The sequence below is a fragment of the Lissotriton helveticus genome, chromosome 6 (genome assembly GCF_964261635.1).
Source record: "Lissotriton helveticus chromosome 6, aLisHel1.1, whole genome shotgun sequence".
NCBI lineage: Eukaryota > Metazoa > Chordata > Amphibia > Caudata > Salamandridae > Lissotriton > Lissotriton helveticus.
This window is the reverse complement of record NC_136067.1, coordinates 1,496,592,494-1,496,606,871: the sequence shown is the minus strand read 5'-3', so window position 1 is coordinate 1,496,606,871 and position 14,378 is coordinate 1,496,592,494. Positions and strand designations below refer to the sequence as shown.

The window sequence follows — 14,378 nt, the reverse complement described above, 5'->3', positions numbered from 1 at the left end:
CCAGCTCCGGTGTTTCCAGCCGCCCTTGTGGGTTGCTGGGATATCGAGTCCTGAGAGAGAGATACCAGACCTCTTGCTTTCTATTACCCAGGTACGGAGCTGACTAAACCCTTAAGAGAATTCTTGATTTAGATTCCTTGGCAAAACCCAACTTAACTTAAACTGCAACTTACTTACTCCTTCCCACGTATTAGGCTTAGGTCAGGTACACCGGGGTAGGCGTAGATTAGAAGCACCAGTTGAGTACGTTAGTCAATGTTTTTATGTATGTATATATTTTATCCATTTTAAAGTATCATATGGCTAAGAAACCATATCAACGCTTTTACAGTATTATTTCATAATACTCGTTTTACTGTACGCACTTTACTTTATACTAAGTATTGCAATTGTGGCAATTCATTTCTCTAGCATGAGAAAGAAGACTGCTCAATAAATAAAACCTTTTATTGAAAACGCACGTCTCTCTATTTCTCTGCACTCTGGTGAAACTAGTATGCACGATTGACTGAGTAAAATAACTGTCTATTGTTTTCACACGACTCTAGAGATACACTCTTATTCTGAGGGAGCAAAGTTGTCATGTTTTATGGTTGTCAGAAGCTAATCCCTTCTTGTCTATCCAGGGAAGTTAAACTCCTCCTTGTTTATTCGAGAAAGTTTCTAGAGACCTCTGAGCTAGCTGGCAAAACTAATTAAGTCTAATATAGTCCGTAGAGACCTAGTCGACCTCAGTCCTACGTCTACACTGCTGTTTATATTATTCCAATGCGCAGAGCCTATTGGGAATATAGGAACTACACTACACTGGATCTGAGTCATTCAGCGCCGGATCCGCCGCCGCAAAGGGCCCCACGCAAGTCAAGGGATCCGCTGACGCTCCAGGAGGGGAAAGAGGAGGAGACGCCAACGAGGTCTGCAAAGCTGCCGCGTATGTCTCTATCTGGATTCTCAAAGCCCCATCACCGGAAAACGGTGGATAGGATGACACGTGGGGCTGCATCACCTGCAGAGAGCCCACACCCCCGGCAGGCCGGACACCAGCCCCCGGGGACAAACTGCGATACTTACCAACCGGGGTGCTACGCTCTCGCGACATCGAAGGGTGAGGACGACGACCACGGCCGTATCTGAAGTAGTATGCCGAGGAAGATCGAGGAGACGCGCCGAGAGTAGTTTCATCCGGCGCTCCCGCCGCGACTTTGGGTTCAACTGTTGGCAAGCCTCACAACAGTGGTGCTTAGATCTTCCCCTAAACACCACATACAAATGAGGTGAGGGTCTGTCGCAGACATAAGACGCCCACACAACGTGCAAGTCTTGAAGCATGTAGGCATTCGCACACTGTTCCTCCAAAAGAATACACAATGATGAGAAAAAAGGGCCCCAAACGGGCCCGGAGCAAAGACCGGATCCGCGTTGCACAAAGAAAAGGAAAAAACTGACGTAGACGCGCCGGGGCTTATGTGACCTCGCTGAAGTCACGCACGCGGACGACGCCTGGGTTGAGTCGTGTGATGCCGCCCTGCCCTCGGCATGCAGGGATGCTGTGGCAAAAAGTTTCCGGATCCAGTCTCACGCCTGGGGATAATTCTACGTGAAGGAATTAGCGGCTAGTAGTCTCTATCAGATTTTGGACTTCGACTTACTGGAGGGCTCTGATCGTAAATTTGTCCTCTCACAAGAGCGAGTATGCAGTCTTGATTCTTAGTGAGACTTACGCCAGGCTCATTACTACTTCTTCTTGGAAACATACAGCCTCAGTTCCCAGTCCTGGATTACATTCGGGTACATGACTGCATATTTGTCACATGACTGAGTTATGCCCCGAGCCCAAACACCTGAGGAGACATCTCACGCAGGTCTGTGATCAACATCTGCTTCCTACAGTTGTGTTATGGTTTGAAACATGTAGTTTTAGGAAGGGACATCTTTCACTAGCACACTGGATTTTCTGCTTTCAGAAGTCACTGGGAGCACAACAAAAGTGAGAGGGAAGCCTGTAACCGCATCAGAAGGCATGGAAAGAAAGGAACTGATGTCAGCACGCATGGGTGGCACATGTATGCAGCTCTGCTCTGTCATTTCCAGGTGGTAGGGAGCCAGAGCAGAGCTGCACCAGATCTGACGCCTGGGAAATATAGGTGAGGACTCTGCAGTTTTAAGTATTCATCCAAAATTTAGGTTTGCATTTAATAATAATAATAATAATAATATGAAATTTATAATGCGCTCAGCTTACCCGGGGGCATCCCGGCGCAACAGACCAGAAGGAAAAACTCAGCTAATCACTACTATGGAAACAAATGAGTTTTAAGAAGTTTCCTAAATAGTAGTAGTACTTCCTGGGTAAATTAATACCTACTTAAAAAATTAATTTTGGAAAGCACATGAACTGCATAATGAACAGAAACACATCCAACTGAGTTTAAAATAAAAAATTATATACTTACCTATGCAAGCATTTCTCAGCTCTGGTGGACTGTAAGAATTTAGTAATGTTAAGAGCTTATGGGCAAACTCTATCCTCTCCTGCCACTGGATCAATGCTTGTTTTACATCTGAAAGTACAGAAAGAACAATGCTTGTCTACACTTTTTTTTATGTCCTGCTCATTTAGAAAACATGCAAATGGAACTTATCTTTGTCATTGTTTTTTTCATTGGTGCCTATAATCTTCTGCACAGATTATGACCCAGACTGATCTCAAAAACGTTTATACAGCCATTGCCAACAGTAGTATATGCTCAAACAACATTACTTTAACAATAAAACTACTTCTAACAGGGATTAGCATTATGTTAACACTCTTCAAAAGATAAAAAAGTTGGGTTACAAAATGTTTGGGGAGCATATGAATTATGTGCGCCTAAACCTTTTGAAACAAAGAATGATGTTGATTATCATCCCCATATTACTTCACTGCTACAGCAAAATATTTCAAGAAACTGTGTGCTTTTTAAAGTGTTGGGGTAATGCATTTCAACACAGTTTACTATCCCACTGATCTCAAAGAAAATTTTACTTACCTTGACAAGCACTGTTCATGGTGGATACTCTAACGAACCACAGAATTCTCACCTTATGATATCTGCCAGATGGTAGACTGGATCTAAAGAATTTTCCAGCAATACTCCCACATGTCGATAGGTGGCATTGTGATCCTCCATGCTTGCTCCATATTGCCCCAAAAGTGATGGAGCAGAGCGGCATATCTGGGACACCCTTGCTTGCTGACATCCGTTTATTTTATTTTCCATTTCTATGCACTCAGATGTACAGTGTTAGACTATTTTGGTAATAGTGTACTAATCACTAACTTGGGACCCTTTTAGATGTTAGAAAGAGGCTGCACCACAGAATGGGGAGGTGGAAGTTAAGGGAGGGAGGTAATTAAGTAGAACATCCACCAGAAAGAAAGTTACAGTAGTTACATTACTTGTTCCTCTGATAGATCATGCTATGTACCATGGGCATGTGCATATCGGCACAACAGACAGAACTGCGTTTATGGACCTCCCTGCCAGTCTTGCATAAGAAAACATTTGCTTGCTAGAACCATCCATTCTTTTGGATTTTTATCCGGAGAGTGGTCAGGAATGAATTAGGATTCATCTTACTGGTCAAAGCCATGGAATTAAACTTTTCGGGTTGGGGTGCATGGAAAATATGGATCACTGGGTGCAGGCTGATGCAGACTGGCCAACTGCGGCTAACGGGAGGACTAAAACATGGTTTCAAATAGGTAGCCATCCAGGTATCCAAGAAAGTGTTGTTGAATGGAAGCAAATGATCCAAAATGGCAGGCCCAGGATGAGAAAAGGTCTGTCAAAACATTTATCTTAGACTTGGGCAAATGAGACGCTTTCATTTGTTGGTGGCCTATGTAGTGAGATTCAAGTGAGGTGTCAAGCCCACTGGCATTTTGTATGTCTAGTTATAAGGCAGCATCAGTATAATGAGGTGGGAGTAAGCAAATCTATTCAACACCATCAGCAATATCCTGGGGTGCACCCTGTTCTTGCAGAGGATCAGAGTCAGAAAGAAAAAGAAAAAGGAGCCTCTGCTGATAGTTGCACTGTTGTAGAGGAACTTGTTTAGAGTGAGGCGACATGACAACCAGTAGTGATTTTGCAATTTGGTAGCATGACATCAGCAAGTTTGGACTGTTAGCTAGGGGTCGACATGGTTATTGGGACCAGGTCATCAATCAGTGCTGTTGGAGTTGCTACCGGCATCTGGGTGACCTGGATCGTATAGCTCTCAGAGCTGGAGTAAAAGTCAGTACTGGAGTTGGTAAGGGCCTGTAGCAGTTCCAAGGGGTCAGGCGTAGTCAGGCAAAGTCCTGCCAACAGTAACACATCTGGAGCATCTTAGTTGTATGTGGGGTGAAGGCATGCCAGAAGGACAGCCTGGGAAACTTGGGGAGCACTGGACAAATTCAAGTATCAGTTTTGTGGCTGCTAACCTTGAGGAAGAGTGGCGCAAGTCAAGAAGCCCTTGCTCATTCTGTTTGGAATCAGAGTGGTGGAATGGGTTGAGTTACTGCTTTTCTTTCTTATGCTTGCGCCTAGAGCTCAGGATTCGCGTGGGAAGGAGCAGAAAGAAAGCAATTGGCGTCAGCTAGCAGGCGTGGAGCTTATATGTGGTTCTCCTCTATCACTTTTAGTGTGATATAAAATCAGCGTGGAGATGCACAATGTCACCCTTTGGTGCATTACATCATTGCTGTGAAAATTCTCCAGATTCAGTCTGGAGAATATTCTAATGTGAGGATACTAAGGTTAGAAGACTCCATCAGAAGAAAAAGTTACGTACCTTTGGTAATGATTTTTCTGGTGGGTTCTCTATTTACCTGCAGATTCCTCACCCCATGAATAGATTACAAAGCTGCACCCAACCCGTAGGTGGATCTGGAGGAATGGTTATACAAGGGAAACTTGCAGCACTAAACATGCAAATATGTCCATCCCGTCTCACTTCTGAGTAAAAACAATAACGTTTGGCTAAAGTGAAGGGTCGCCGGTGATGCTGTCCAACAGATGACAACCACAGGGATACTCCAAGCAAAAGCTGACATAGACGACTTTGCTCTGGTGACACAGGCTCCGATTCCCTCAGGAGGCTCTTGATGAGCAAATGTGTAGCACATATTGATGCATGAAACAATCATGCGGGATGATGCCCTTTTCTCGTACTACATCGCTGAAAGAGGCCTTGCGCCACGTCAGAGTTCAGACGCCATTCTTGATCCATCATGCACCGACGGCTGAGCTCGTCCGCCATGGCGTTCAGAGAACCTGCCAGGTGTTGAGCCACCAGGGTCACGCCCTGGCGTTCCAGCCACTGCCAGAGGCGCAGAACCTCCTGGCAAAGGGTCCACGACCCCACCCCGCCCTGTTTGTTGCAGTACCACATGGCGGTGGTGTTGTCCGTGAACACCTGCACTACACTCCCCCGGACAGAGGGGAGGAATCAGTGCTAGACGAATCACCCGCAACTCCAAAAGGTTGATGTGGAGCCAGGCCTCCGCCGGAGACCAGAGGCCTCTGATCTCCGCGTCTCCCATGTGGCCTCCCCAGCCCTGGAGGGACGCATCCGTCACGACTACTTGCTCCGGGTGGGGAAGGGAGAGGGATCTGCCGCTGACCCAATCGCGGTCCGTTAGCCACCACTGCAGTTGTCTCGCAGTGCCCTCCGAGATCAGGACGTGGTCGGGCAGGTTGCCCTTGTGAGAAGTTGGCCTGATATGCAGTGCTCACTATTCTAGTGATCACTATGTATCAGTCCAAACAACCCTTATTGATGATTGGTTGTAAGTCAACCTTATAGACCAGCTATCCTAGTAGCATGGATACGAGCAGTCTAAGGCTAAGACTCTAGAGGGCGTGTTAAGCCAGCTGTTTTACCATCACATTACCCCTTGAACACCAAGTGAAAGGACACCACACAAGTTATCAAAAATAAAGTATATTTATTTATAACAGGACTACCCTGGCTCTTTATGAGACAGGGAGCTAAGCACACAACAAAACTCTTAAAGAATTACTGAAAGTCGCACAATTTACACAAATGCCCGAGGGGCACGAAAAACCATATACACAAGAAGTGGAATGCGAAGTTACTAGCAGGTATGTAATACTTTTCTAGACTGTAGAAACGCTAGGCCTACAATGCTGAACCCTTGGATTAGAAGCAGGAGGCCTAGGGACGCCGTGTGCAGAGTGGGAACTCTCACGCGTAATGCGGGAACAAGTCTATAGATACTAGCAATCACAAAGTTACTGTTCTCGGGCGAACCCGACTAGGTGGGTCGAAAACAAGAGTGGATCCGAACACTTAGGGTGTTGGACTATGCTGGAGCACCGGAGTACTCAGTTTACCTAGCCCAGGGGCTGCGGCTGCATAGGGTTCAAGTTGCGTCGGAAACCCTTGTTGAAGATCCAGGAGCCTGAAGAAAGAAGTTGCTGGCAGGCGGCCAGTGAAGAAGTTCGTGGTGATCCAAGCCTGGATCAGGGAAGAAGAAACCTGTAAGCAGAGGGGACCAAGTTCTGAATCACTAGCCAGTGATTTGAGTGGGCACCAGGATGGCACCGGACGAAGTCACCTCAGCCAGGTGAGTGGGCGCTGCTGGGCTCTGCAGTCTCTCGGACCAGGAGGCGTTGTCGGCGACCAGGATGGAGGTGCGAGCTGTCCCACGAAGGTTCTTGCTGTCGACGTCGCTGGACCCAGGATTGGGCAAGAAGTCTTGGCAAATGCAAGGCCCACGCGGTGGACCTAAAATGGCGTCTTGAGTGGACCAGGAGGGTCCAGGGTGCTCCTCTTTTGGAGGGGAGCAAGGGCTAGTCTGGAGCAACCAGACCAGCAGTGTTTGTCGTCGTGGAGCGTCGTGAGGGGGCCACTAGCCAACGGGCAAGCGACCTGGACAACGCGGTTGGCAGCAAAGAGCAGAAGGGCCCCACGCAGATCTCGTGGATGCAGGGGGGCTGAACTTCGGTGCTGGAGCTGCTCAGGGTCGGGGCTTCTCTTACCCCAAAGCACTCGGTCGAGGGTCACTCGGTGGTCGTGCTGGACAAGCGTCGTGCAGTTCTGAAGATGGCCGGTCCCTCGAGGTCTCGTCACACCCACGGATCACAGCTGGGCTGATGATGTAGGTTGAGGTCAGAGGTGCCAGGGAAGCCGGTTCTCGTCGTGCTGGAGCAGTCTTGATCCGAAGGAGAGACTGGCAACAAACCGCGATGCTTGGTTGGTGCCTGCTGCTGCAGGGTGACTACTCCTTAGTCACAAGGGAGAATCTTGGGAAGAAGTCTTGAGTTCCTTTCGTGGAAAGTAGTTTCAGGATTCAAAGATGATCTGATTTGGAAGGGGGCCAGTTCCTACCTTTATCCTGCAAAAAGGGGCTGGCACGCGTCTAAGTCCTGCCCTATGGGTGGGACTAGGAGGGGGGTGGTTACACCCCTCTCCTTTGGCGGGCTTTCCCCAGATCAGGGGCTGGAGTGTCCCTGGAACTGGTTCCAGCCGGCCTATGCACAGTGAGCACCGGGGTGCCACTTGCAGTCACCTTCCTCTAAAGCCCTGCCTACCTAGGATACACAAAATCCTGTCTGGGACGGTGCTGGCACCGCCCCTGGCAGGAAACCCTTTGTCCTTGCCTCCTGGGCTGGGAGGACTCCCAGCAGCAGGAGGGCAGACTTGTGTCTCGGTGGCAGCATCCATTTTGTGGATGCTAAGGCTCACATGTCGTGTCCCTCTAGAAGGGTGGAATGCTAACCCCGTCGCCAGAATTGGCAAGGGGTTAGTATTCCAATTCGTATGACACCTTACTCGACATGTTTTGATAAAGCGATACCAGAGTTGGCACATAACCGCGAGGATTATAATGCACTTAAGAGTATATGGTATGCGATATCATGGAAACGGCTAAGGGATGGATCCCGAAAGCCGCAGACAGGCTCAGCTCATGCCAGAGCACTATCTCACACGATTCCAAGCACTCTGCCTTCAGGATTGTTAAGGCCTGCCATAGGAGTGACTGATAGGAGATCTGTGTGCCCATGTAGGTTTAGATATAGGAATACTATATCTAAAGCAAAGGGTGATTACACCACTTTGCCCCAGCTGTCAAGCAGCCAGTTGTGTCTGATTTAGTTAGTCAGCCCAGGGGTGGCATAATACATGCTGCAGCCCCTGGGAGACTTCTGGGTGCACCTCAGCCCTGAGTACAGGGACTTGAGAGGGCCCAGTGCCAATTCAGTACCTGGGTACAATTTGGAGTAGAGAGAACAGCTAGGCTGTGGGTCTGATTAGCAGGCCCACAGCCAGGGAAAGTCGTAAACCAGTGAAGCAAAAAGCAAAAATCTGGGTGATCATAGGATTGCAGACCCTACTCTCCTACAGCCCTGATGCTGGGCCCACTGAAACTTCAGGTCCCACTGCAGAGCCCGCATCCGCCACCTGGCGTGATGCACCAGTAGGATGCAGGAGGTCATCAGCCCCAGAAGCCGCAGCGTCAACCTGACCGAGACCCGGGATAAAGGCTGAAAGAGAGGAATGAGAGCCTGAATATCCCGGACCCGCTGTTCAGGAGGATAAACCCGAAACTGCGCCAAGTCGAGAACCGCTCCGATGAAGAGGAGCTTCTGAGAGGGGCACAGGTGTGACTTCGGCACATTGAGGGAGAACCCCAGCTGGTGCAGATGGTCAGCTGTTGTCTGGAGGTGGCTGACGACTGTTTGGGGAGAGCCCGCCTTCAACAACCAGTCGTCGAGGTAATGGAAGACTGAAACCCCTAACCCGCGCAGATGAGCTGCGACCACCGCCATCACCTTTGTGAACACCCGTGGGGCGCTGGTAAGGCGAAGAGGAGCACGGTAACATGAAAGTGCTCGTGGCCAACCGTGAACCGCAGGTAGCGCCGGTGGGCCGGCAGGACGGGGATGTGGAAATAAGCGTCCTGCAAGTCCAACGCTACCATCCAGTCTCCTGGGTCCAGGGCAGCTAAGACCTGAGCCAGTGTCAGCATTTTGAACTTCTCCTTCCGGAGGAAGCTGTTGACGTTCCTTAGGTCCAAGATAGGGCGTAGGCCCCCTTTGCCCTTCTTGGGTACCAGAAAGAAGTGGGAGTAGCAACCACACCCTACTTCTGGCCCAGGAACGCGCTCGATGGCCCCCTTGGCCAAGAGGGCCGTAACTTCCTCCTGCAGAAGCCGCAAATGATCCCCCGACGTGACAGTGCGCCAGTGGAGGAGGTGATGGCGAACCCTGCCCCCCACTGGCGTCACATGGGCCTGAAAGGACGGACTAGGAGGGTTTTGAGGCGGATGCCGCGGGGGAAGGTGTGGACTTACCTCGCCCTTGTCCCTTCCACGGCCTCCACCGCGTTGGGTATTACCCTGCGGAGCGTGGCTGGCAGCACGTGTGGGTACACCCCTTCCGTGGCCACGAAAGGAGTGAAAGTCAGCAGATTGCTGGCGCGAGGCCGAGAGGCCCAAGGACTTGGCCGTAGCCCTGGAGTCCTTAAAGCGCTCAAGCGCATGGTCTGCCTTGTCGCCAAAAAGGCGACAGCCATCAAACGGCATGTCCATGAGTGTATTCTGGACATCAGCCGAGAAGTTGGCGGACCTCAACCAGGCGTGGCGACGAATCGCCACCGTCGTTGCCATCGCTATGCCCAGAGAGTCGGTGGTATCCAGTCCACACCGGATCGAATAAAGTGCCGCATCTCGGCCTTCCACAAGGGCTTGGCCGAGTTTAGTCCGTACCTCCAACGGGCATTCTGGCAGCACGTCCGCGACCGTATCCCACAGAGAGTGGGTGTAACGGCCCAAGAGGCACGCGGTGTTGGAAGACCGCAGTCCCAGACTCAGGGAAGAGAATACCTTCTTGCCGTATTGCTCGCACCTCTTGGATTCCCTGTCAGGCGGCGCCGACGGGAATGCGGTCTGGGAATTGGAGGCCTGGATCACCAGGCTCTCAGGGGTGGGGTGGGTGGACAGGAAACAAGGGTCCCCCAGAGCTGGGCGGTGGCGTCTGGCCACGTTCCTATCTACAGGCGAACCTGTAGCGGGCTTGGACCAAGTGCCCAAAAGAACGTCGGTCAAGGCCTTGTTAAACGGCAGGAGAGGCTCGGCCGAGCTTGACTGCGGTTTAAGGACCTCAGTGAGGAGGTTAGTCCTCACGGCCGCGATGGGGAGCTCAAGGCCCAAGGCCTTGGCCTCCCTCATCAACACCACATTGTAGGTTGCCCCCTCCTCCGTAGCCACGGTAGGAGGTGAGACAAAGCCAGTGTCCGGCGAAGTGTCCAGACCACTGGCATCCCCAAGTTCACCTGTCCAGTCCTCCTGGGACTGACACTCACGGGTCAGAGGGTCCTCAGACCCCTCCCAATCCTCCTCATCACCCATCTCCTGGTACTCAGGGTTAGCAAATGATGGGGCCGGTTCATGGAAAGTGAACTCTCCGAACGGCGTCTGAAGCGGCGCCGCTCCGGCGCCGGAACCAGGTCGAGGGAGGCATCGGGGACGGCGCCGTCCGAGGACGGCTCAGGGGGTGACACCTGAGGGGTCGGCGCCGGGGAGGTCGTCAAGTCCACCGGCGGCGACCCGGATCCGGATCCAGTGGGGCCCTGCGGCGCCGGGCCCGAAGGCGCCGGCGGTGTCAGAGCCGAAGCACCAGACGGCGTCGGGGCCGAAGCCCCCGACCCGCTAGGACCCCCAGACGGGACCGCTGGGCCCAAAGGCGGCGCAGAGCCCGTCGGAGGAGAGAGGGACCTCATGGCCATGAGGAACCGCTCGATCTCCTCCGGCGTCGTCCAGGGACCGGAGGGGATGGGGCCGGGCGCGGCACCTGCGACTCAGACGGAGCCGCGTGGGCGTGTGTCACCTGAACCCCCGGCCGCGTCGAGCGAGCGTCGGGGGGGTCGGAAGAGCGATGACGTCTCTTCGACTTCTTGTGCTTACCTGACGACTTCGACCCAGAGGAGTGATGTCGACTCCCGGAGCTATGATGGCTCCGCTCCCGTGACCGGTCCCTCGACATCCGTTCGGACCGGGACCTCTCACGGCGCGGGGCCGACTGTTGGAGCTCGAGCCGCTTACGGGACCGCTCCCGCCTAACTTTCGAAGTCAGGGCCCGGCAGTCGGAACAGGTCTTGTCTTCGTGGTTGACGCCGAGACAGTGGAGACACCGACGGTGAGGGTCGGTGACCAACATCAGTCGGTCGCAATCCTCACAGGGCTTAAAACCTGGCCTCCCTACCGGCACCGTTCGGAGTCGAAGACTCGAAAAAGAATAATCAAAAGTGATCAAAAAGTTTAGTAAAAAAAGACTAAGGTACCACTTTTTCCGGATCTGCGCTGCTGGCGCGGAAAAAAGAAGAACTGACGTCAGCACACGGAGGCGGCGTCTAAGTACTCCGACGACGTCATCACGACGCCGACGACGGATGCGGAGCCGCAGACGACGCCTACCGACGCGCAAGGGTACTGCTACGCAAAAATTTCCGGATCCAGTCTGACGCCTGGGGATATTCTAAGGTAAGGAATCTATCACTAACGTGTCTCTTTCAGATATATCGTTACTGAAGGTAAGTAACTTGTTCATCTGAAAGAAACAGTTAGTTGTAGATTCCTTACCTTGGAATAGATACCCCAGCAATACCAACCCTGGATGTGGGTCTGCAAACTAAGTTCACTCTAGAAAGTCCTGGAGAACAGAACGGCCAATGAAGGCATCTCTCCGGACTTGGCTATCCAGGCAGTAGTGTTTGGTGAACGTGAACAGCGATGCCCATGTAGCTGCGTGACAGATGTCATTTAGGGGGACTCCTCGTCCCAAAGCAGTAGTAGCTGCCGTCGCCCTGGTGGAATGGGCGCGCAGCCCCACTGGAAGCTCCTTGTTTGTTAAAGAATAGCAGGCTTTGTTGCACAGAAGGACCCACCTGGAGATGGTCCGTTTGTGCACGGCCCGTCCTTAATTAGCACCCACGTAAACAAATAAGGGCTGAGGTGATGGCAACCAGGAAAGCAGTCTTCAAGGTCAGCAGACTAAGAGGACAATTGTGTAGAGGCTCAAAGGGAACGCACAATAGATATGTAAGAACCAGATGTAAGTCCCACTGTGGCATTACGAAAGGAATAGGAGGGAAAAGATGAGTAATGCCTTTAAGAAATCTATTTACAATAGGGGACTTGAAAAGAGAGGGCTGATCAGGAAGCCTGAGAAAGCCCGAAATAGCAGAAAGGTATCCCTTGATAGTGCCCAGAGCAGAGCCCTGCTGGGCCAAGGAAAGAAGAAACAAAATAACTTCTGAAAGAGCGGCTGAAAGGGGATTCACACCCTTTGCTGTGCACCATGCCACAAATTTGTTCCTACTGCAGACGTATACCAACTTAGTGGAGGGACGCCTGGCTGCCAGAATGACATCAGAGACTTCAGGAGGCAAGTCAAAAGGAATCAACTGCCGCCGCTCAATCTCCACGCAAAGAGGTGGAGGCTGGACAGGTTTGGGTGGAGGACAGTCCCCTGCTGCTGCGACAGAAGATCCTCCCGAAGAGGCAGTCAGATGGGGGATCGATCGTCATACAGAGTAGATCGGGATACCAAACTCTTCAAGCCCAGTCCGGCGCCACAAGAATGAGCTGGGCCCGGTTGCGCCTAATCTTCTCCAGCACTCTGGGCAGAAGTGGTATAGGAGGAAAGGCATACAACAGACCGCAACTCCACTCACGACGAAAAGCACTGCATAGCGAGTGCCACAGTGGAAATTCCAACGCTCAGAACTGCTGACGTACATTCTCTTCGGTGACAAATAGATCTAACCAAGGCTCTCCCTGTAGGAGAGTGGGGTCTGCAATCCCATGGCCACCCCAGATTTTTGCTTTTTGCTTCACTGATTTACGACTTTCCCTGGCTGTGGGCCTGCTAATCAGACCCACAGCCTAGCTGTTCTCTCTCTAAATTGCAACCATGTACCTTAGGTGCATCTTACCAATTGGTACTGGGCCACCTTATCAGTCCCTGTACAGCATACCTTAGGTATCCAGGGCATAGGTGTACCCAGGGCCTACCAGGGGCTGAAGCATGTATTATGCCACCCCTGGCTGGCCACCCAAACAGACACAACTGGCTGCACGACAGCTGGGGCAAGGTGGTGTAAACACCCTTTGCTTTAGATATAGTATTCCTATATCTAACCCTAAAATGCACACCAGCCCCTGAGCTGGGGAGAGACCGGACAAAGGAGAGGGGTGTAACCACCCCCCTCCTAGTCCCACCCATAGGGCAGGACTTAGTCGCATGCCAGCCCCTTTTCTTAGTATAAAGATAGGAGCAGGCCCCCTTCCCAAATTAGATAATTCTGAATCTTGAAACTACTTTCCACGAAAGGAACTCTTGACTCTTCTGAAGACTCTCCCTTGTGGCTAAGGAGTAGCCACCCTGCACCAGCAGGCACCATCGAAGCTCTTGCGGTTTGCTGTAAGTCCATCCTCTGGATCAAGACTGCCCAGCTCGACGAGACCCGGATTCCCTGCCATCTCTGACCTCTACCTACATCATCCAGCACAGCTGAGATTCGTGGGTGCGACGAGACCCGTGGGACCGGCCATCTTCAAGACCTGCACGACGCTTCTCCAGCACGACACCCGAGAGACCCTCGAGTAAGTGCACTGGGGTTTGAGAAGCCCTAACCCTAAGCAGCTTCAGCACCGAAGTCCAGCCTCCCAGCCTCCACGAGATCTGCGTGGGGCCCTTCTGCTTCCTTGCTGCTTGCCACGTTGTCCGGTCACTTGCCCGTTGGCTAGTGACCCTCTTGACGACGTACCACGACTATTTCACAGCTGGTCTGGTTACTCCAGACTGGCCCTTGCTCCCCTCCAACAGAGGAGCCCCCTGGACCCTCCTGGTCCACTCCAGACGCCATCTTGAGTCCACCGCGTGGGCTTGCCTTTGCCAAGGCTTGTTGCTACAATCCTGGTTTCAGCAGCGCCGACAGCAGACACCCTCGTGGGACAGCTCGCCCCTCCATCCTGGTCGCCGACAACGCCTCCTGGTCCGAGAGACTGCAGAGCCAAGCGTCGCCCACTCACCTGGTCGAGGTGCCCTCATCCGGTGCCATCCTGGTGCCCATCTGATCACTGGCTAGTGATCAAGAACTGAGTCCCCTCTGCTTTCAGGTCATCTTCGACTCCGATCCAGGCTTGGATCCCATCGAACTTCATCACTGGTCGCCTGCCAGCAACTTCTTCTTTCAGGCTCCATAGACTGTAACGAGGATTCCCGACGTCTTTTGAACCCTATGCAGCCGCAGCCCCTGGGCTAGGTAACTCGAGCATTTCGGTGCTCCAACGTAGGTTCACTATCTAAGTGTCCAGATCCTTT

The 14,378-nt window shown here is 52.0% G+C and overlaps 1 protein-coding gene across 2 annotated transcripts in view; it reads right to left on the bottom strand.

Moving 5' to 3' along the window:
- USP34 (ubiquitin specific peptidase 34) overlaps window positions 1-14,378 on the bottom strand; it is a 2,681,755-nt gene that overhangs the window by 323,496 nt on the left and 2,343,881 nt on the right. For both annotated transcript variants that reach the window (XM_078649291.1, XM_078649292.1), the window contains exon 71: window positions 2,454-2,561. In XM_078649291.1, the coding sequence (XP_078505417.1) occupies window positions 2,454-2,561 (108 nt within the window). The remainder of the gene's footprint in view (window positions 1-2,453; window positions 2,562-14,378) is intronic.